The 24,294-nt window shown below is 42.4% G+C and overlaps 1 protein-coding gene across 2 annotated transcripts in view; it reads left to right on the forward strand.

Annotated features, from left to right (window-relative positions):
* FAT1 (FAT atypical cadherin 1) overlaps nt 1–18,374 on the forward strand; it is a 104,123-nt gene extending 85,749 nt beyond the window's left edge. Inside the window, exons 17-27 of one of the 2 annotated variants that reach the window (XM_090258900.1) lie at nt 90–287; nt 669–1,470; nt 1,609–1,740; nt 3,994–4,151; nt 5,004–5,466; nt 6,930–7,083; nt 7,249–7,359; nt 8,848–9,485; nt 10,521–10,658; nt 15,619–15,654; nt 16,909–18,374. In XM_090258900.1, coding sequence (XP_090115026.1) covers nt 90–287; nt 669–1,470; nt 1,609–1,740; nt 3,994–4,151; nt 5,004–5,466; nt 6,930–7,083; nt 7,249–7,359; nt 8,848–9,485; nt 10,521–10,658; nt 15,619–15,654; nt 16,909–17,537 — 3,459 coding nt within the window. In that variant the 3' untranslated portion in view covers nt 17,538–18,374. The remainder of the gene's footprint in view (nt 1–89; nt 288–668; nt 1,471–1,608; nt 1,741–3,993; nt 4,152–5,003; nt 5,467–6,929; nt 7,084–7,248; nt 7,360–8,847; nt 9,486–10,520; nt 10,659–15,618; nt 15,655–16,908) is intronic. The other variant, XM_090258901.1, reaches the window with a different exon arrangement.
* The last annotated feature ends 5,920 nt before the right edge of the window (nt 18,375–24,294 follow it).

Raw genomic sequence — 24,294 nt, forward strand, 5'->3', positions numbered from 1 at the left:
TAAAAAACTGGCATGTGTCCCTTACCCTGAAGATTTGGTTTTGCTAGACGTTGTATATTTCCTTTCATTTTTTGTTTTATCCTGTGCAGGAAAATAAGCCTGTGGGTTTCAGTGTGCTCCAGCTGGTGGTGACAGACAAGGACTCTTCTCATAACGGCCCCCCCTTCTTCTTCACTATCGAGAGTGGAAATGATGACACTGCATTCGAAGTTAACCAGCAAGGGGTCCTCGTGACGTCAGCGGCCATCGACAGGAAAGTGAGAGATCGTTACTTACTGCGTGTTAAGGTATTGCTGTTCTTCTTTATGATTTTATTGTAGATTTGCAAAAAAAAGAACTGCTTTGGTGGTATCCTCTTATATGTAAACATCTCGGATTTCATGAGAACCCAAACAGTGTGTAGCGTTATTTTGCCTTTTTAGTTTTATGCCATGTCTTCGTTTCTATTCCACTGCACTTTTAGGGGCTCCCTGATTCATTTGGTTACTTTATCATGGAGATGAACTTCAATATGAATTAGTGGAAAGGCTGTAAAGAATAGGCTTTAATGTGGAGAAATAAGTATGTAATGGTTGATAATTTTTAAGAACTTAAACAGTGTGAATACCCTTTCATTAAGAAGGTGCTCACAATGACACAGTGACGACTGTGTTCTCCTTTCCTCCCAGGTGGCCGATAACGGAAAGCCTCAGTTGTCGTCTCTGACCTACGTGGACATCAGGGTCATTGAAGAGAGCATCTACGCTCCTGCCATCCTACCCTTGGAGATTTTCATTACTGCTTTTGGAGAGGAATACTCCGGCGGCGTCATTGGGAAGATTCACGCGACAGACCAAGACGTGTACGACACATTGACCTACAGCCTGGATCCCCAGATGGGCAACCTCTTCTCCGTGTCCAGCACAGGGGGGAAGCTGATCGCGCACAGAAAGCTGGATCTGGGGCAGTACCTGCTCAATGTCAGCGTCACGGATGGGAAGTTCACCACGGTGGCTGACATCACAGTGCACGTCCGGCAGGTGACGCAGGAGGCGCTGAACCGCACCGTCGCCATCCGCTTCGCCAACCTCACACCCGAGGAGTTCGTCGGGGACTACCTGCGCAACTTCCAGCGCGCGCTGCGCAACGTGCTGGGGGTGAGGAGGAGCGACATCCAGGTGGTGAGCCTGCAGCCCGCCGAGCCTCAGCCGCACCTGGATGTCTTACTCTTCGTGGAGAGAGCAGGCAGCGCTCAGCTGTCGACACGGCAGCTTCTGCACAAGATCAATGCTTCCGTGACTGACATCGAGGAGATCAGTGGTGTCAGGATACTGGATGTGTTCCAGAAGCTCTGTGCGGGACTGGACTGCCCACGGAAATTCTGCGACGAAAAGGTGTCTGTGGACGAAAACGTGATGTCAACGCACAGCACGGCCAGACTGAGCTTTGTGACTCCCCGCCACCGAAGGACAGCTGTGTGTCTCTGCAAAGGTAACACCCATAAGGATCTGAAAGTAGGGGAGACGTGCAGTCTTTAAGGCTACACATGAAAAGATCATTCTCTTGAAATTCCTATTATTTAGCTCTCGCTCCATCCCTTTTTCTTTCCTTCTTTTTTTTTTTTTTAAGAGGGAAAATGCCCACCTGTCCATCATGGATGCGAAGACAACCCGTGCCCTGAGGGATCAGAATGTGTCGCTGATCCCAGAGAGGAGAAATACACCTGTGTCTGTCCAGGTGACAAGTTTGGTCAGTGCCCAGGTGAGAGGCTAATGATTAGGCATGTTTTTATTTTAAAAAGTCACTTCTAGTTTTCCTAATAATTTTCTTCTTTAATGGAGTTGAAAAGTATTGTAAAATTATGTTTATTATAACATGTAAACAGAGAGATGAATAAGGCATAACAGTAGTAATTTTTTCTCCCTTTTATATGGTCACGCACTCGAGTTAATAGTTTGATGTATGCCCTCTATCATCAAGGCTCGTATAAACATATAGACCCGTAGGTACAGATTTATTGTCCTTCTTCTCTCGCATTCTCTCTTTTAAAAAAAGCAACTACAAAGTTGTATCTCACAGTCCTGTTGCACAGGATGTTTTGGGCACCTTTGCAAGTTAATACAAGTAAACCTCATTCTCCATGAGGCTCTGTGGTGTTTTCTAGCCTGGCTGTACCATCATTTACGCAGCATTTTTTTACATACAGAGGTTCGGGTTGTTGAAATGCTTCCTTCTACCGAAAAAGAAATATATGTATCCTTACATATCAGTGCTTCCATTTCTAAAACCAGTACTTACTATGTCAAGGAATAACTACACCTTTAATTTTGAAATAAACTATTATGTTAGTTTCCCAAAAAGTTATACCAGTTCCTTTTTCTCCCAGTCATGTGTGAAAGTCTCACTCCCCATTCTCTTTCCAGTATTGAAAGTTTTCAATTGAGAAATAAATACCCCCTTCTCATGGGCACAAAATGATTATCTCATTAGTTTTACTTTGCATTTCTCTGGCTACTTGTGAAAGTTATCTTTTCATTCGTTCCTCGCCTATTAGCATTTTTTTCTTCAGTGAGTGCCCTGTTCGCATTCTTTGCTTGATTGTTTGGGTTATTTGGTCTCTTATTTTCATGGGTGAGCTCTGTGTGTGTTACGGTGTTAACATCATCAGCATTCTGCTGTCTGGATATTGAATTTTTTTAAAGATTTTTATTTTTAAATTTTTAATTGTGTTTTTTTCTATCCCCCATACCCTCTCCCACCTCACCCACACTTCTGCAATCATCACACTGTTGTGCACATCCATGAGTTCTTTCTCTTGTTTTTTGCCTGATTGCTCACCCTGCCTCCCAGAGCTCTCGGCCTGCTCTCTCGGTCCGTCTCTGTTTAGCTTGTGAGATTCCTTCGTTCATTAGATTCCACTTATGAGTGAAATCATATGGTAATTATCTCTCTCTCTCTCTCTCTGATTGGCTTATTACTTAGCATAATGTTCTCCAGGTCCATCCATGCTGTCACAAGGGTAAATTTTCTTTTTCTTTTTTATAGACTAGCAGTATTCCATTGCATTAAAAGTACCATAACTGTTCTAGCCACTCATCTACTGATGGGCACTTGGGCTGCTTCCGCATCTTGGCTATTGTAAATAATGCTGCAGTGAACACAGGGGTGTTTTGAGTTTCTACAGATAAATTCTCAGAAGGGAAATCACTGGGTCATAAGGCAGTCCCTCTGTTAATTTTTTGAGATATCTTCATACTGCTTTCCACAGTGGCTGCACCAATCTGCATTCCCACCAGCAGTGTACTAGGGTTCTCTGTTCCCCACATCCTTGCCAACATTTGTTGTTTATTGACTTATTGATGATGGCCATTCTGACAGGTGTAAGGTGATATCTCATTGTGGTTTTAATATGCATTTCTTTTGATGATTAATGATGTTGAGCATCTTTTCATGTGTCTGTTGGCCATCTGGATGTCCTCTTTGGAGAAGTGTCTGTTTAGGTCTTTTGCCCATTTTTTATTGGATTGTGTATATTCTTTTGATGTGTTTAGTAGCATCTTTTTTTTACTTTGATATTTAATTTCCATTTTGTAAGTTGTGCATAATTTTACATAACAGTTTCCATCTCTGGAGATTGATATTCTTTTCATCATTTGAAAGAAACGGATTGTTTTATATCTTATTTCAGAAGGTTTCTCAAACCACCTTGAGGATATGTGAATATTTTCCTTAAAGTGCCTTTGTGGTCATTTTACATTGAGTGTCTTTATAGTTAGCTTTTTCATTGTTTTAGAATTTATTTCTTTCGGATACAGTAGTCAAGTTCTCTTCCAAAAGGAGATCCCGTTATGCTATGCTGTTTATTAAGCCACTAGACATTTCCCATTGAGTTGAATTTTATAATATTCTAACCGTAAGTAAAAACTCGAGTCAGTCTCTTTGGGGGATGAAATCGCACTTTTAAAAGTATGCTTCAACTTGGTCCTGATCCGTTTTTTCCTCTCTGATTCACAGGGAGCTCATCTGTTACATTCACTGGAAACAGCTTTGTGAAGTATCGTCTGAAGGAAAATGAAAACAAATTAGAGATGAAACTGGCCCTGCGGCTCCGAACGTACTCGGCTCATGCAGTTGTCATGTATGCGCGGGGAACGGACTACAGCATCCTGGAGGTACGCGTCCGTGCCTCCGATCCGGGGACGCCGGAAACATGTTACTTCCGCTTTAGGTCCAGATTGTCTGTTTTTGAAAAAAGTAAAGTAAAGTGATTGAAGTCCTCACGTCACTTGTTCGCTGATACCTGTACAACAGGTTTGGGACAGAGAGGTCAGCAGCTTTTTCTGCTGTGCAGTAACGTAGGGATTTACTGCTGTTTCTCACCAACATTTTTAGGCACATGTTACAGTTACCATTCCAACTCTGATACGACATCGTCCTAATTTTGTAGAGAGATCTTGCGTAAGCTTGGCGTGATAATCATCTTGCCTATCTTCCTATTTTTTTAAGCATGATTACCTTTTGACTGTTGATCTTACTCGATGCTAATTTTGGTTGTTCAGTTAATACTTGATTATTAGTCCCTTCCTGATGCTTTTTGGGTGGGCATTCGGCACTTAAACTTTCTGTCCCCAGAAATTCATTGTTACTTGTACAAGGAACAAATGAACGCGTGGCCTGTAGGACTTAAATGCAAGGCCTAGTTACAAAATTTCTGCCTTTAATTTCCAAACATACTTCCCCTTCAGATTTTTTTTGTTTTTTTAATATTTTATTTATTTCCAGAGAGAGGGGAAGGGAGGGAGAGGAACATAGTTCGGTTGCCTCTCACTTGCCCCCAACTGGGGACCTGGCCTGCAAGCCAGGCATGTGCCCTGACTGGGAACCGAACCGGCGACCCTTCGGTTCACAGGCTGGGAGCTCAATCCACTGAGCCACACCAGCCAGGGCATCCTTCAGGTTTTTTGTCAGACTATACTCAGAAGTTTCTATGAGACTAATGTGAATCGTAACTCTTTCTATCGTAGATTCATAATGGAAGACTGCAGTACAAATTTGACTGTGGAAGTGGCCCGGGCATCGTGTCTGTTCAGAGCATTCAAGTCAATGACGGGCTGTGGCACGCGGTGTCTCTCGAAGTGAACGGCAACTACGCCAGACTGGTCCTGGACCAAGTCCACACTGCGTCAGGCACGGCCCCAGGGACTCTGAAAACCCTAAACCTGGATAACCACGTGTACTTCGGTGGTCACGTCCGTCAGCAAGGCACGAGGCATGGACGAAGCCCCCAAGTTGTAAATGGTTTCGGGGGCTGTATGGAGTCCATTTACTTGAATGGGCAGGAGCTCCCTCTAAATAACAAGCCAAGAAGCTATGCGCACATTGAAGAGTGGGTGGGTGTCTCTCCGGGGTGCTTACTGACAGGTACAGAGGACTGCTCCAGCCACCCTTGCCAGAACGGAGGCGTTTGCAGCCCCTCACCTGCTGGAGGTAGGCTTCGTAACGGCGCCGTTTTATAAATGGTGCATGTGTGTGCGCTTGGGAGGAAGTTCCCCAAGTGTGTTTATGTTTCTTCTTTTGATTCAGATCATATTGTCAGGTATTGCATCCGCGTTGGAATTGAGTAGTATGAGTTATAAACAGGAGAGAGAGCGGGACCTAGAGCTCTCCCAGCAGCCAGGCTGAGCTCCGCTGTCGCGTCTGTCCCGTTCTGCGCCGGTAACCGTGGGCCGCCCGCAGCTAATTCCGAACTCCAGGCGCAGATGTTGACCCGGCGGGATTTAGAATTGGTGCCATGTAGTTCTTCTTGAGTTCCCCCTTTTACACGATGGCCCAGTGCAGAGGAAGTGCCAATAGCACTAGCTATAGAGGGGAGTATTGATTTTCCTGTTGGCCTTCACCCCCCCTGAGGTGTCGCCGTACCTGTCTCAAAGCCCTTACACAGTGCCGGACGCTCTGTCTTCTGCAACCTGGACCCATCTGTCCACTTATCAGCAATAGAACACAGTTCTGAAAATGACAGACGTCATACCTGATAAATCGAGCTTTGTGTCACGAGTGGAGCGAAAATCAAAATAACCCTTTAATTAAGTGAGATTTCAAAAGACGTGGTTTTCTATTGTTTTCTATATGCAAAGAGTAGGCCAACTTATCCCCATGGAATACTCTGAGCAAAAGCTTATACTGTGCTCCTATTACATGGCCAATGAGGCTGTCCTCATTGTGTCTTCAGGGGTGGGACCAAGAGAGGAGTCTTCCTGAAATCACTGTCCTAGCAGCAGGAGGAAGGGAATATGGAGACCACATCATGGCTCCTGAAGCTCTGAGCCCAAAGCGCCACATTTCTTTGGCCAGAGAAAGTCCCATGGCCATTGCCAACGTCAGAGGCAGCAGTGAAGGCATACAGTCCTGTCCTCCCAAAGACAGCCATTGGAAGTGTCTCCACAGTGCCGCACCGTCACAGTCGTCCCTAAGTGAAGAGTCTGACATGCTATTTTGCTCCTTTATACCAATTTGAAGGTCACCTTCTTAAAATGGTAGTTTATAGTTTTCAAAGTGCTTTCCACTTATTATTGTCTCATGTAATCCATCAAAGCTTGTGAGCCGCAAATAAATTGAGATGTTAGGTAGTAAGTGTTGTCGATCTAACGGCCACCCAGATAAAAGACCACTTGTCCCCTGTTCTGTAGGCTAGGCCCAGTAATCTCACATCAGTTACGATGAACTAAAGCTAATTATGAGGTCTGTCTTGCGTTCTCTGTGTTTTGGTTACACCAGCCGTGGCTTGTTGATACAGCCAGTGTTTTACCTAGCGGGATGGGATGTTACTAGCTTTTACAGGGCTTTACAGAACTCAATCTTCACCAAAACTTAAAAGGAAGAACCGACTTCCTAACACTTTCATTTTGAGTTACTGAGTGATAGGACTTGTTTGTTCTCTTCCGATCATTTAGGGTATTACTGCAAATGCAGTGCCTTACACTTAGGGACGTACTGTGAACTGAGCATCAGCCCATGCTCCTCCAACCCCTGCCTTTACGGCGGTACCTGCATCGTGGACAATGGCGACTTCGTTTGCCAGTGTAGAGGATTATATACTGGTCAGAGGTATGTACGTTTGGCTTCACTTTCATAATTAATTGTAGTACTTAAAAGTTTTAAAGGTAGCTATGTATGTAAAGCACCTGCATTCATTTGTCACTGCTTTCTGTTTTGCTGTATTTATTTGGGGTAGAAATATTGGGTTTATGCCTATTTTTTCCTACTCGTCAGGTGCCAGCTTAGCCCCTACTGCAAGGATGAGCCTTGCAAAAATGGCGGGACGTGCTTTGACAGTTTGGATGGTGCTGTCTGTCAGTGTGATGCAGGTTTTAGGGGAGAAAGGTAAGGGCTTCTTTCGTTTTTTTCATTTCCACCTCTCTCTAATGCCACGTGGGTGAACAGATACAAGAGAACGTGATTAATTTGGACAGTGTTGCTTGGGAATTTGATAATCCTCATATTAGCTTCTTATAGAATTTATCTTTTTGATCTTTGGAATAAAAAACAGTTGAGCAGATGAATATAGTAATGCTTGGAAAAAACCTGTGCTTTTAAGATGTTATGTATAAACAAAGAATGTGTGGGCTTTTGCAGGAAGTAAATGTTTGTGGAATGAGTGAGATTATTATGTTTCTTAAAGCAGACATCTGTGGTGTGCTATCTTTGAGTGATGATGATGATATTTTTTTATAATAACTAACACTTATATAGCACTTATATAGCATCTTAGAAACCTTTCCCAGCTCTCTCATTATCTTTTGTAATCCTTACCATAATCCTAAGAGGGGATCATTATTCTCCGGGAGAGAAAAGTAAGGCACAGAGGTGCCTTTTGTACACCTTGAAAGAGGTAGAATGTGTTCCAGATTCTATTTCACCTTAAACTTTTTACCAGTTCAGTTTTTAAAATTCCTCAATGAATGTTCTTCGTAAGTGCCTTGTGCTGGGCATTGAGGTGAGCCTGGACCGTCAGTCTTGCTGGGAAGCTTTAAGTGGCTTCTGCTCGCAGGTATTCCTGTATGGTTCTGCCCTGGTCATGGTGGTACTCTTGAATTATTCCACCAGTCACGTGGTCTCAGTTCCTAAGTTAACTTTCCTAATTCTAATCCATTAATACTTAATATATTGGACAAAAATGTCTCAGTAATAAAAATTTTACTGCCAGGTCCGTATGGGGGGATGGTAAGGAGAAACATTTTATTAACAGAGGAAGGGTTTGAGAAGTGTCAGCTCGGTCTGCACAGGTGCAGAGTCTGCCCATTTGCAGAGGAGAAGGGACTTGCAGGTGAACCATTTTGTAAGGGTGCGGAGCTGTGGGAGGTTTTCAATGGGGAAAATCATTTTAAAACGGAAAAGAGGTTTTTTTTTTAGCTTTTCACGTGTTTTATGGAACTGTCATAATCCCCTATAGGAAGATTTCCTTAGAAATTTAATCTAGCCTATTAGAACAGTTCACAGCATGCCATTTATCAAAATGCACATTATAAATATCTGGATCAGAATTAGAAATAAACTGATGTTTAACCAATGAGTTTGGCTTAGTACTCTGTTGAATCCTAGAAAACTGGTCGTTAAATATTGGCTTGACCTCACGTTTATCTCCCAAATGTACATGGAATGCACGGAAACAATCGATACATTATTCCACGAAAGGTTTTTTGTTGTAGGTATCGTTGTGGGCAGTGTGTTCTGGTTGTTACCTATTTGACTTCCTTTGCAATAAGCTGTGCAGAAGGGGTTGGGTTAGCATTTTGTCTCTAAGAGTGACAGGCCTGGCACCTGCTGGCTGACACCGCAGAGGTCTCTGCTCACTCGTGGCTCTCCTGGCAGGTGTCAGAGCGACGTCGACGAGTGTGCGGGGAACCCCTGCCGGAATGGGGCCCCATGTGAGAACACACACGGCTCCTATCACTGCAACTGCAGCCATGAGTACCGCGGGAGGCACTGCGAGGACGCGGCGCCCAACCAGTACGTGTCCACGCCGTGGAACATTGGGCTGGCCGAAGGGATCGGCATCGTCGTCTTCATCATAGGGATCTTCTTACTGGTGGTGGCGTTTGTCCTCTGCCGCAAGGTGATCGCGCGGAAGAGGAAACAGAAACGCCAGGCCGAGCCGGAGGACAAACACGTGGGACCCACTGCAGCATTCATGCAAAGACCGTATTTTGATTCAAAGCTCAATAAAAACATTTACTCGGACATCCCGCCCCAGGTGCCCGTCCGGCCCATTTCCTACACGCCGAGCATTCCAAGCGACTCCAGGAACAACCTGGACCGAAACTCCTTCGAAGGGTCTGCTATCCCGGAGCACCCCGAATTCAGCACCTTTAACCCCGAGTCTGTGCACGGGCACCGGAAGGCCGTGGCCGTCTGCAGCGTCGCCCCCAACCTGCCACCCCCCCCACCTTCCAGCTCTCCTTCTGACAGTGACTCGATCCAGAAGCCCAGCTGGGACTTCGACTATGACAGTAAGAACCCCCTTTCCCCTCTCAGTTAAAGGTCACTGAGATGAACGGCAGGACGACACGTTCGGTCAGAGCCTCTGGGGCTCGGGGGCCAAACGTGGAGTCTCTGTTGGGGACAAGTATGCTCCAGAGGCCCTGGAATGATTTGAAAAACTTTTCCCAGTGCCTTGAATGCTGGCTGAGCATTGTGGCTATAATATTATTTTAATTAAGGAATTGAATCTGGTCACGTTCCAATTAATCTGGAAAGATTATTTTATTCTTGTAATTGATATGGGTTCCCAACTAAAATGGGGGGGGGGCTTTTGTATGATAGGATTTTTTAAAAACATGGGAAAAGAAGCGACAATACGGGGTGGGCAAAAGTAGGTTTACAACTCATATGGATGAAGATATGCTGGTTATGATTATTTCAATAGGTTTATTAATTCAGAATGCCACTCAGTACTGTAAACCTAATTGTACTTACCCCTGTATTTTTATTAGTGGCCTAATGTATATTTGGTGCCTCACAAAAAGTTCTATGTACCATTTTAAAACAAAATTTTATTTCCCCGTATTATCTAATGGTATCTGTGGGCAGGTTTACTGAGAATTTCTAGTCTGTGAATAAGCAAGAATTTATAGGTATTTTCATTTGGGTTTTCTTTTTTTTTTTTTTCCAAATGTTTCTCTCTCTCTCTCTCTCTCTCTCTCTCTGTCTTTTTTTTTTTTAAGAAAGAAAGGGGAAGGGAGGGAGAAAGAGAGGGACAGAAGTATCCATCCGTTGCCTCTCACCCCCAGCCCAGGACTTGACCCCCAACCCAGGCATGTGCCCTGACTGGGAATCGAACTGGCAACCCGTTGGTTTGCAGAACGACGCCCAGTCCACTGAACCACACCAACCAGGGCTCAAATGTTTCACTTTTTTTCATTATTGTTTTATTAAATAAATCGTAGACAGTCTTGGCAATGCTTGCTTGGTGTCAGGACACAGCAGTGAACAAAAACCAAGCTGTGCCCTCAACAAGCTTCCTGTTTGTCGTCTCTTCCTTTTAGCTAAAGTAGTGGATCTCGACCCCTGTCTCTCCAAGAAACCTCTGGAGGAAAAGCCTTCTCAGCCGTACAGTGCCCGGGAGAGCCTGTCTGAGGTGCAGTCCCTCAGCTCCTTCCAGTCGGAGTCCTGTGATGACAATGGTGAGTCAGCAGAACTGGGAACCGCCGTGGTCGTCTGTGTATTGTTCATGACTCTGTCACGTGATGTCATACATCTATGTGCTGTCGCAGTGCACCCAGTGCCCTGTTGGCTTCAGAATGTTTCCACGTTTCACTTGGGGCCCCTGTTAAACAGTACCTTGTAAATACTTGCATGCACATCTGCCGGGGAAAATGTTTAAAATATTTGTATTGGATTGATATTTGAACTGTAGCAACTTCCCAGTAATAGGAAAGAAAATATAACTACGTGAAAGATAATTTTTACCCTGTTGGCCCATCTGGTATTGGCTTTTCTTCCACAACAGAACTGTTAGAACTTCCGTGGGTTTTTATAAACCCTAATAACGGCTTTCTTGAGCATGCAACACCGACTTATTCACTCTCACCCTCTGACACGCCCTTGAGAGGAGACGGGATGGTCTGCCGCGTTAACTTTTACAAGGTTTTATTTGTTTCTTCCCGACTCCCTGCGGCCCCAGCTCCCATTTGGATCGGAGCGTACTGACTGAGAGCGCAGTTTAAGAGATTGCTAGTAAGTTGGCTTATCTTTCTAACGAAGCAAGTCTGACGGTGGGATCTGCGATGCCGGTGACGTGTGTCTGATTTTCCCAGCGTGCTTTGGGTTGACAGCCAGCTTCGCCACAATAACACATAAACCACCAGAGAAAATGATCTGTGTTCAGTAACACGAGACAGTGAGTTTTTAGTGGGAAGTTTCAAATCTCAGAATTAATGACGCTGACTGTAACTTTTCTTTGCATAAAAATATAATGTGGTTAAACATTTCAGATATTTTATTGATGGAAGAAAATAACCCACTAATAATAATTTGTTTCTAAATCTGGAGTAATATAGCCCATACTATATTGCAAACTAAACTCCTCCAAACTAAAGATGGCTATAAGTATGTTCCGTTCATTTCTGATTTCAAGCATGTTAAGTATGATATCACAATGTACCTGTGTTTATTATTTTGTGATACGGTATATGAACATAGCTTTAAACCAACAACAACAGAAAATAATTATTTTTTTATTAGGTTTAATTCTAAAGTGTTATAGTTGCCAGTTGATATAATAATTTATACTTTGATCCCTAAATGATCTTTACAAATACATATCAGAATTTTTTGTATTTTCTAATTTTCCTTGGAATATCATTCTTTTTAAAACTCCTAAATAATTGTAATAAATTATGGCCAAATTAGTTAGAAAAATTAATTGCTAGATACTACAATGTGAGGGAGAAAGGGATATATATCTATCTCCAGGAGTTTGTATTTTAATATTTATCGTATTTTTTATGATTATCAATTGTAAATTTAAGTCTGTATTACAAGTCTATACTTAAATTATATTCTTGTTTTCTAAGGCTGTTATAACAGATTACCACAAACATAGTGGCTGAAAACAAGATACATGTGTGATTTTACAGTTCTGAGGTTTAGAAACCTAACATGTGTCTCAGTGGACACATATGGCAGGGTCTGCGGGGCTGTTTCCTTTCTGGAAAATCGGGGCTTTGGTCTCCTTCCCATTTCCAGTTTCTCGAGGACACACTCACTCTTGGCTCATGCGTCTCCCTCTGCCTTTCAAAGACGGCAACGCAACACCATTGCATCTCACTGATCATTATTCTGCAGTTACCTCTCCCTCCAAGCACAGCTAGGAGAAGTCCTCCCCTTTGAATGACACTTGTGATTATGTACATTGGACCCTCACAGATCACTCAGGAAAATCTCCCCACCTCCAGATCTTTAACGTAACCGAACCAGCCGGGCCTCTCTGGCCAGGGATGGTAGCTATGCTCTGGGTCAGGAGGTAGCCATCTCTGCAAGCCACCGTTCTGCCTCCCCCAGGGGCGCTTACTTATCTTGGCATAAATGCTCTAAAACAATCTGATGTACAGATGACGAGGGAATCCACGTGGGAAACAGCCAGGCAGGCAGTCTGCATGTTTCTGCTGGTGTGCTAGCTTCCCAGCTGTTAACTCATGTACAAAACGACAAGAAATTCGGGCAGGGAGTACATAAAACAGAGACAAAGCCCACTGCCCCCCACCCCTGCCCTCCACTTCTTATTTATTTCATAATTTACCTAATTATGTAGCTCTTTACATTTCTTTTTCCTAGAATAATGTATGAGTTCATTAAATGGACCCAGAAAATTCTCTTAGCAAGTATTTTACTCTTTGAATATGAAGTCTTTGCCCATGAGGATTGTTTTGTTATGACTGGATCCATAACTTAATTGTGAAAAAAATATATAGCTAAAATGTTTCCTAAATTACAGCATAATGTGGTTCTAGTCCTTTGATTAATAAGAACAAATACATAGTAAATAATAAAAACAATATATAGCTTGATTAGAAAAGACTTAACAAAGCATGCAGGAGTCATGCATAATTATATACAATAGTTATGTTAAAGTATTTGCTTCACATTTTTAAATTGTGAGGTAGAGTTTATGTAAAGAAGTCCTGTTTAATATTCTGTATTCTAATGAATTGAAGATTGTCCTAATTTACTCCCTTTGTACCTTTTCACAAGCTTCCATAGTGACTGTCATACACCTTGTCAACGCGGTCGTTGGCACGGTGACCGATGAAGGTATAGTTGTTAATGCGTGTGCTCTGTGTTTGTGTTACAGTGACTGTCACACTGGAGTAGTGTGCTTTTGCCTCTTGTAGTCTTAGAAACAATCATTTGTGGGTTTGAGGGGGCTGAGTCCTTCTGTTTTGTGCAGGTGTGTATGGTCACAATCCAGATCCATTGCAGAAATAGTTTTGTCTCTGTTGTATCTTTCACCACCCGCAGTGAATTTCTGCAATGTCAGAGTAACCCATACTTGGGTTACTTGCCTTTATATGGTACAACATTAAGAAGCTTAGAAGTAATTCTGATTACCTAAGGAAAGTTTTAATATAAAAAATTCCTGTTCACATGAATAGGAATAAGACTGAATAACAAACACACAGCTTCTATGATTTTCTACAGCTGACTCTTCACTTTTGGATTTTCCCCATGTTTGATCAAGGAAAATGGTTGAACATGGCAGAAGGTAGATCTTTGTGTATCCATCCAAAATTATAAGAAAGGACATTGGCCACCTCCCTTAAAATTATTTAAAGTTGAATTAGCCCTTTCTTAGTGTACTGTAGTCACCTGCGAACTGCACAGCCTATAGTTTTTAAACGGCAAGTCAGATCACCCGGAGGGCTTGTTAAAGCCAGTCTGATGGCTGGGCCTCCGCACCAGAGTTCCTGATTGAGCAGGCCTGGGACAGCCCTGAGAATTCACATTTCTAACAAGTTCCCCCTTAATTCTGATGTTATGGTCTGGGGATCGTACTTTGAGAACCAGCGACATAGACCACCGAGGGTACGTAAAGCATAGAGGACCCGTTTTGCGATGACACATGTGTTGTCAGGATTGAGGGGAGAGAAAGGAAGGTTTTGTGCCAAATTTGTGAGCGTGAGGCAGGCATGGGGTTTCCACGTGGCTGGTCAGTTGCTGGTGAAGCTTTCATTTATTTTCCTGAAAAATACCATGTTTTTGTTTGGTGACTCAGAAAGTAATCTGTATTTTGACCTAGTGGATTTTAGTTTTAATATGAAATTCTAATATTTTTAATATCAATGAAGTTTAAAGACGCAGGATTGAAATGGTTTTTTCAGTGCAACCTCCTTTATTGAAAAATATCGTTTGCCATATTTAGAAATATAAATTGAATTTAAAATTGAAAGCTAGCTTAAATGTTAAGAATTATTGAGTGCCTATTTATTAACAGGTTGTCAATCCTCTTTAAAAAGGAATTACTGCATTCTTAGTAGACTTAAAAAAATATTCTATAGATACATGTTACCTAAATAGTGGCTTATTTATCCTTTAGAACCACCACAGTCTTTTCCGTTTTTGATTTAAATTCCTAGAAGAGAACTATCAATCACTCACGTCTTATTTGTTCCAAATTACTTTATTGCCCGGGTTCTTAAGAACATTGTGGAAGGCATAGAAAGCATTTAGAAAATCACTAAGGTAACCGCACTTCTACCATGATTATAACTCACAATAAGAATCACTGTGATAGCCAACAGTCACAGCTTGACCCACATCATCTTACTTAATCCTCGCAATAACTCTTAACAGATTTCCACCCTCATTTCAAAGACAAGAGCCTGAAGCTTAGCCGGGGTAAGCAGCCTGCCCTGGGTCTCTGATTTACATCTGCTTTCTCTGAGGCTGGGGTTCTGTGTGTAAGATGAGAGCCGGGTGGCATGAGCCATAATGAGTGTAGTTTGTGGTCCATCCAAGGAAAGGGAGCAATGTAAATAATAATTCATACTCCAAGCAGGGCAGGTTGGAGAGATTTACTTGAAGTTACTTATAAGCATCTAAGTTCTTGAATGCCTCTGAGTTTAATAACCATTTGAAGGCTATATTTTTTATTAAATATGTATTATATAGCATCAGACATCATTGGATTATCACCTAAGGAACCCAATGCTGCCTGGTATTAGACAAAAATTATTTCATGGTATTTCTCAGTCACATGCAGGTATAATTTACATTTTTCAATCAGTTTACATTTTACTAGAGCCTATATATATATTTTATTGTAATTATTCCTAACGAAATTCTGTGTTTTCAGGTTTAGATTGCCAGAGACAAGAAAAAGAAAGTAAAATGATGTTTGAGTTTTCCAGCAAAGTCGCTGGTTCATCGTCAGTCACCTTTTTCGTCATGCTCATGTCCCATCGTATCTGTGCTACATGAATTTCTCAGCCATTGGGAATTTCCGTAGCTTAGAGACATTGTCCGTGGCTGACCGGGCCTCTAAACAGTTCGCGTTGTATTATGTACTTATCTTGATTGCCTTTTCAGCCGTCTTTCTGTTTTAATTATGAGTGTTTTCTTTTCTCTCTACTCTGCCACCCAAAGAGTCTTTGGCTGCTCCTGAGCTCAGCAAATCAAGAGGTGACTTATGCATGCCAGTTATTCATTGATATTCACTAAAAACTCGGTAGAGATTTCACCCCAGTGCTGACTTGCTTCCCCTGTTTGCTCGGTGGTTGCCCCAGTAACCAAGCACCCCCTCATTTGTGCCCCGCATTCTAAACACGATTGCCCTGTCTTTCTTTATCTCTCAAGGGATTTCAGAAGTCCGAAGGGAGAAAAAAATTTATCCCCACATTGGGGTTTTCCTTTTTTAAAAAGAATTGTACTTTTTTATCATCTGCAATGATCTGTAGACCTTTTTAAAGTAACAAAAATTGATTCATGTAGTCTATCAAAACTGTTATCTTTCATTGTTTGATTGCATTTTGCTTGATTTGGAAGCATGCTTGGATGCACACGTATATTAATATAGTTCGTTGTTTTGTAGGGCTAATGAAAAATAGTCTAATTTTATATTAAGCTTATTACATTATAATATAGGAATTTTTTTTATTTTAGCATGTTAAAGATTATTTTGCTATTTTAAGGAGTTGCATTAACTCAGTTTTTTTGTTTTTTTTTAAGAATCCGGGATGGGCAATCACTTTATTTTTTAAATAATTTATTTGTTTGTTTATTTTATTTTTAGAGAGAAGGGAAAGGAGAAAGAGAGGGAGAGAAATATCACTGTGTGGTTGCCTCTCACTCGCGCCCCCAACTGGGGACCTGACGTGCACACCCTAGTTATATGCCCTGACTGGGAATCGAACCAGCGACACTTGGCTTGCAGGCCGACGCTCAATCCACTGAGCCACAGCAGCCAGGGTTTAACTCGTATTTTTAATGAGATGGAGTTAGTGGAGATCAAGTAACATTTGATATTGTACTCCATGGAGACTTCTTTCTGAAAGGAAAAACTTCTTCCTGATCTCCTAAGACTGAGTTACAGTAATTCTCCTCGTCATATAGAGCAGTAGGCCCTACATTACAGAAGGAAAGCCGAATGATTGGAATCGTTTGTAGAAAAATGCATGTGTTCGATGCTAGCACACAGCTTCTGTTATGACTTGTTTCCTCGAATGTCACATAAACTGCAAATCCACATTTTATAAAGCGAGCCTAGGCCACAGAGGCCCTCTGAACTGGGTTGGAGTTGGGGGATGTCTTCCAAGTGAAGAGTGGGGGTTTCCAAAGGACAAGCCTGTGTGTGTGTGAAGCCTTTGCACCTTCGTGGCTGGGGCAGAGTCCTGGAGGAAAACGTTGAGATCTGTTGTTTTCTCCCTCGCCCTGCAGGCTACCACTGGGATACATCGGATTGGATGCCGAGCGTTCCTCTGCCAGATATCCAGGAATTCCCCAATTATGAGGTCATCGACGAGCAGACGCCCCTGTACTCGGCAGATCCCAGTTCCATCGACACTGACTATTACCCCGGGGGCTACGACATTGAGAGCGATTTCCCGCCCCCGCCAGAGGACTTCCCTGCCCCTGACGAGCTGCCACCGTTGCCTCCGGAGTTCAGCGACCAGTTCGAGTCCATACACCCTCCCAGAGACATGCCCGCCGCAGGCAGTCTGGGTTCCTCCTCCAGAAACCGGCAGCGGTTCCACTTGACCCAGTATCTGCCCGCTTTCTATCCCATGGAGATGTCCGAGCCTCCGAAAACAGGCCCTGGGGAGAGCGTCGCGCGGAGAGAACCCTATGCGCCCTACCCGCCCGGGTACCCGAGAAACTGCGAGGCGCCCGCCGTGGAGAGCCTGCCGCTGGCCGTGTACGCCGCCGCGGCCTCCTGCTCCGACGTGTCCGCGTGCTGCGAAGTGGAGTCCGAGGTCATGATGAGTGACTATGAGAGCGGGGACGACGGCCACTTCGAGGAGGTGACGATCCCTCCGCTGGATGCGCAGCAGCACACGGAAGTCTGACGCCGCCCCACCCCCCGAAGTGCCTGGACCTTAGGGAACCTAGAGATTGTGCAGATCGCCTGCGCCGCTGTCCGTGGGCGGGGGACCACGCGCTGTCCCCGGGGAGCTGCGCGCGGGGGCGCGCCCCCGCACCGCCCTGCGCCCCCCGGCGACTCAGCTGCCCCCTGCGTCCTGCCCTGCTGCCCGGGGCGGAGGCGGCCGGCGGCCGGGCTGTTTCTAAGCAGGTTTCTGTATTTTCGTTTGTCCGTGTTAGAAGAATGAAACGAAAATCGGCCCTACCATCTTGTTAGCATGAGTCGTGTATTTATATAGATTTGATTATTTTAAATTTCCTGTCCCTTTTTTTTTTTTTGTAAATGTTATGTACAGATTTGATTTTTCATAGTTTTAACTGTTTTCAAAATATTTTGTGGGCTTTTTTTTTTTTTTTTTCTTTTTACCGAATTTGGGCGGTGTTAGTGTCATTTTACCTAGCACCATGATCTTATAATATAACCAGGGTTTCACTATATGTCCTTTTTCACAGAAGTTTGACATTTCATTAATACATTTCAGTGTAGTCATTCATTTCTAGTTGTACATAGAATGAGCAAAGATCTGATCCATGACATGTCGTAAATGGATTGCTGTATTTTAGAATTACAAACATTTTTCATTATTGGAAAGTGTAATGGGGACCTTCTGCATACTGCATACCTGTTTAGAACCAAAACCATCATGACACAGTTTTTATAGTGTCTGTATATTTGTGATGCAATGGTCTTGTAAAGGTTTTTACTGAAAACTACCATTAGCCAGTCTTTCTTACTGACAATAAATTATTAATAAAATACTTTAGCTTTGCTGCCTGTTTTTCTTTCATTGGTACTCCTATTCACAATTTAGTTAATGAATTGAGAAAGATGGGTGGATGAATGGTGGCAAAAAGGAACGGTAGATGTAGAAATAGCTTTGTGTGGCTTAAAAGTGAAGTCTCCCCTCTTTCCAGGTGCCAAACCAGGCGGTGCTTACATATGTAGCCACTAGGTTGCAGTATATGGCTGTGGGTTACGGCTCATAATTCTAGATAGAAAGTAACAGCACTCTTCTATAATAAACATGTTCTTAAAACCTTAAAGTTTTTACTTATATATTTTTACCTTATTACTATTTATTGGCCATAATTGTAATGCTTTTATGGCTTTCGCCTATGATTTATATCAGAAACAAAGTCTTTAAGAAGCATTTTATCTCTCTGTTGTCAAAGAATTCATTCCATTGTATTTTATATTATTTAATGTGAAATCCAGAAGCTATTTTCTATGGGTATTTCTACCGTCAAATCCATTCATCTGTCTGACAAATATTTATTCAATATCTACTATGTGCCAGCCACTCTGTTATGAATTACAAAGAATCCAGTATTTTTAGAACTTTGGAAAAATACAAATGCCTTCTGTATTTTATCAAATTGTGTTTGTGTGTGTGTGTGTGTGTGTATAGTTTAAACATCAAAGAGAGATAAGATAAGTTTAACAAAAAAACAGCAAATTCACGCACTCTAGAATCACACTCTTTAAGCTGTTTTTCCATTTTTTTCTTACATATTTTTAAGTGTATATATTGTTTATTTCTGGAGTCACTAATTTTAGAAGGTGTCCGTTGCCTCAGTATTATGTTAGAAGAAGACTATAGAATCTAGAAAAACCTGTTACTCTTGTTATCCTGCCATTAGTTATAGCATAGTTTTTGGATTAATCCATATATAGTGTTTTCATTACTCTGATGATATAAATACTCACTGTAGAGCTAAGTAGTATATGATGTTTATTTCCATTTCCTTTGCAACTCTTTCTTAAACAGTTGCCTTAGTCTTTCTTTTTCTTATTTTTTAAAAATGTGTGATCGTTTATTAATTTATTCAAAAAAAATTTTAGGTCACCTACCATGTAGTATATATTCTACATGAACAGACAGAAACTTCCCACCTTGGCTTTCCCATGGCTGGGGTGGGTACCAGGAATGATGGATTACTAAAGAGAAAAACTGGTATTTGGGAAGGAACCTGTGCGTTGGGTGGGGGATGGGAGGTTAAAATTTTGAGAAGGTGAAGGCCTCTATGGCTAGCTGGCCTTTGGATAAAATCCTTATGTTGATGACTTCCACGTGATTGGGAAATGAGCATTCCAGGCAGAAGAATAGTTAGTATAAAAGACCTGAGGTCAGAAAGTCAAAGGAAAAGGGGAGACAAGTATGGCCGCTCATAGATTTGTAAAATGCCTTTTAATACATGGGTAAGCTATTAGAAAATCTTTGCTGAGATCCATAGATCTTTTCATTGAAGAGTCTCAGTTTCTCCAAAGGAGGGACCTTCCTTTTCCTGCGTGGGCAATGTTGCCTTGATTTTCAAGTTGACAACCTAGTCCCCAGCTCTCGATTATGGGAACCTATGTGCTCCCTCCTTTGCCTCTTGTCGTCCACCGAGTCTGCTCAGGATGGAGCTGAGAATCTGGAGTCTGTACTGAAACAGGCAGAGGCCTGGCATTCTCCCCACGGCTCACCTACTTTCTGGTGAGCATAACAAATCGCTGCTGGCTCCGGTGAAGGCCCTGAGGTCTGCGTCCTTCTTGGCTGTTCATCGTCAGTGTGACGCTGGGCAGTGTGGGGCCCAGAATGAATAGTAACCTCTTGCTTGCACTAAAAATGGCGCTGTTTAACTTTTTCCCCCCTTTCCCTGTTCTGGATTTTCAAGAGGAGAAGTTGGGAAGAAATATAATAGTCCTTTTAATGAAAATACTGGGTGGAACTAGGAAATCAGTGCTTTGAATAACCAAAACGACCTGCCGTGGTATTTTGCCTGTTGTTATTTGCTAGTTTATTTATTTTTAGAGAGGGGAAAGGAGAAAGAGAGGGAGAGAAACATCACTGTGTGGTTGCCTCTCACTCGCGCCCCCAACTGGGGACCTGACATGCAACCCAGTCATGTACATTTATAAAGACACTCACGAGGCAATTTCTCACAGACCCCTCCCGGCTCTGCACGTGGACAGACAAAGCTCCCTGTCCCCGGTGTCGACCTTCCTCCTTGCACTGCACATTTGATTATGGCATTCCCCTCTTTCTGAAACGACCCCACCCACACCCGTCCTTTTTGTGTATCCAAATCCTTATATGTTCCAACAATCTGGGGGAAAGTTTCCTCAAGTTTTTCAGGCTTATGCAGCTTTTTCCTTCATTATTGCTACTAGAAATGGTATTGTAATACATACTTTGGAAGTTAATACTGAATTCGCTGGCATTTTTTCTATGTTGTCCATTTGCCTTCTATAGACTTGCAAGATTTTGGGACAGAGGATTGCGCCTCAGGCGGAGCTGTCCCCAGGGGGTCGGCAGGTGAGGCTGCTCTGAATCAGAAGGCAAGTCTCAGGACTTCCTTCCAATCCCAACCCACGTCGTTTGTTTTTATGTACCCCCCCCCCACCTTTTCCCTTGATTCCACTGATTTCCAGCAGAATCATGGGAGACATGTGTTTTATAACCGCCTCCACAATATTTATAGTAGGGAAATTACTAAACTATATTTGTCATGTGTTTTCATGCATATCAGCAAGAAACTTGAACTATTCCTAACATCTCTTAAACTATTTTCTTCCATGAGCAATATTTTACTGGAATTAGTATGAAAGGAAACCTTGTGAATAACATTAAGAAATGGTAAAAGATTATTTATTTTATCATATCACTAGCTCTTTAAATTAGGAAACATGTATATTTAGTGAAAATACATATACCCTAAATAAAATTTAAATTCTTGAATTGCATTGTTTTACATCTGGAGGTTATGCAATGATCTTCTTACAGCATGCAAACAAATAAAATTCATATTAACTAACCTAATAATGCAGTGTAAAAATTTTTTGAGTAAAATTATAGTTTCTCCTTCGTGTTTTTGACAGAAGTAAAAAATTTTAAAAATCTCATCACTTGAGGGTGACAAATGCATTAAAAATCCATTAGTCTGACAAATAGCATTTTTCCTGATAAATTACAAGTTTCTAAATATGATAAAAGACATAATTTCATAGAAATTATGTTATCTCAAAGCCACCAGACAATGATGGATTCCTTTATTTTCTTATTTTCTCCAACAAATAATTGTAGGTGCCCTCTGTATACCATCCCCAGGAGCTGCTCCGCAGTCTGGTGGTGGGATTCCAGTCAGAAAACAGGCGTCGGGATAGGCACAGCGTGGGGATGGGGACCATGACCCAGACTTGTGGGAGAGGCTCACGGCGGGGTCAGAGCGATTCTGGAGGAGCGGATGGGAGGAGTGTTTCACGCAGAAGGCGCATGTGGGAGGACAGGGCTCGAGAGAGGAGATATGACGTGTGAGGGACTAGAGAATGTTCACGAGGTTGGGGAGTGGAGCAGGTGCTGGGCGAGGGAAAGGGTGCTTAGGAAGGTCAAGGCTGGAAGGCCACGTTTTGAAAGGTTTTGGAAAACGTGTGGAATTGGCTTGACTCGGGAGCTGTGCAGATCCAAGGAAGGGCAGTAGGTGTGGATGGATATATTTGTTTATTCGCCTTCAATACAAGGGAGTGTTACAGGTAAATGGAGGGAAGACCATTGACTTTTGAATACATTGATGGGGAGCCAGGGGATTAATTAGAAGCTGTGACAGTGATTTTTGTAAGAGACCATAGCTAAGTGTCATAGGGATGGAGGGGAAGCAGAAGGTTGGAACCAACAGGACTTGGTCTATTTTGTACAAGAGGCAGAGAAGGTTTCACGTCTTCCCTCAGGCACTTCATATGCAGCTGTACATGCACACATGCACACACACATTAAAGGAACTCCTTGTATAAGCCTGCAAATGTTACCTAAACTTCCACTTACATCCTTTCTTACCTTTCTTAGTGATTGCACATAGTCCAGGGAAGAAATCTGCTAAAGGCAACTTCTATTTTTCATCTAAGTGTGTACACTAATTAACACGCTACAGCTTAAGGTTTTTTTTAAGTGGTTAAAGAACCAAGTCGCATATTTCAGAGTTTTAGCATCTGCTGGTTAGTGGGACCTATCACTGCAGAGCTAGGGTGGAAAGGCTGCTGTGTTTATTTCACACTGAATTTTTTACCCCAAATCATAAATAGGAAAATAAAATGCTTTAGAGAAAATGCCAGAAGGCTAACGTAAGAGCTTACTATATTGTTCATTTTTCACTTTGGGGCATGCATTCTCTAAATGAACATCATCAATGTATTAATAAAGTTATAGAGTTACTATAAAAATTTAGAGATAGGAATCTATATGCGAGTGAAAAGATTTGAAAAAATAGCATTGCCTTATTAAATAAAATCTATGCTTTAGACCGTTGTACACTCTTCAAATCTTCTAAGTTTGTATGTAAAAACAGGTACTTAAATAGTGAGTTTCTAGTAAGTTAGAAAATATGTATGATTGTTCAGCTTTCAAATGAAAAGAATGAACATAACCCCACAGCATGGAAGTGGATTACACCAACAGCTGGAGTAGGCAGATTCATTCCTCACACCTCCAGAAAGGAACAAAGCCATGGTGACCCCTTGATTCTGTCCTCGCCAGGCTCTCAGAGAGGACCCAGCCGAGCCACTCCCTACCTGGACTTCTGGACTATGCTCCTGTGAGATGATACATGAGTGTTGTTTGAAGCCTCTATGTTAGTTTAATTAAGGTAATTGAATTTTGTTGCGACAGCAATAGAAAGCTAACATAGTTTCTGATGAGGAATCAGCTGTTAATTCGATTAGTTGTTCCCCAGTCTGTCAAATCTTGTTTTTCTTTTAACACTTTTCATCTTTGGCTTTCAGCTGGTGAGGAACTTTCATTCATTGCTGGTGGGAATGCGGCATGGTGCAGCTACTTTGGAAGATATTTTGGTGATTTTTTTTTTTTTTTAACAAAATCAAATGTACCTTACTTGGGCTCCAGCAGTCATTCTTCTTGTTACTTACTCAAAGGAGTGAAAAACTTATGTCCACATGAAAACCGGCACATGGATGTTTACAGCAGCTTTATTCCTCGTTGCCCCAAGTTGAAAACAACCAAGATCTCCTTCAGTAGGTGAATGGATAAACAAACTGTGGTCCATCCAGACATACAGCATTATTCAGTACTGAAAGGAAATCAGCTACCAAGCTATGAAAAGACATGGAAGAACCTGAGATTCACATTGCTAAGTGAAAGGAGCCAATCTGAGGAGACTGTGTACTGTATGATTCCAACTATATGACATTCAGGAAAAGGCAAACTATGGAAACAGTAAAAAAGATCCGTGGTTGCCAGGGGTTGAGGAGAGGGAGGGATAAATCGGCAGAGCACAGAGGATTTTTAGGACAGCGAAAATACTTTGTGTGATACCATGAGGATGGATGGATGTCATTACACAATTACCCAAACCCTAGAATGTGCAACACCAGGAGTGAATCCTAATGACTTTAGGTGCTAGTGATGTGTCAGCGTAGGTTAATAGGTTCTGGTAGAGGTACCACTGTGGTGTGGAACGTAGACAGCAGGGAGGCTGTGCGTATGTGCGGACTGAGGGCATCTGGGAAATCTGTACTTCCTTTCAAGTTTGCTGTGAACTTAAAACAGCTCTAAAAAAAATGTATTCATTAAAAAGACCTATTATTCAACGGATTTGATGTTTGTTATCCTTCCTTCCTCGGTGCTCGCCTTCCTTGAGGACTCTCCATTTCCCCGCTGTGCCTCATCTGTACAGACCCCCAGTTCCCGCTGC

The sequence above is a fragment of the Furipterus horrens genome, unplaced genomic scaffold (assembly GCF_987537825.1).
Source record: "Furipterus horrens unplaced genomic scaffold, mFurHor1.1.pri manual_scaffold_12, whole genome shotgun sequence".
NCBI classification, from domain to species: Eukaryota; Metazoa; Chordata; class Mammalia; order Chiroptera; family Furipteridae; genus Furipterus; species Furipterus horrens.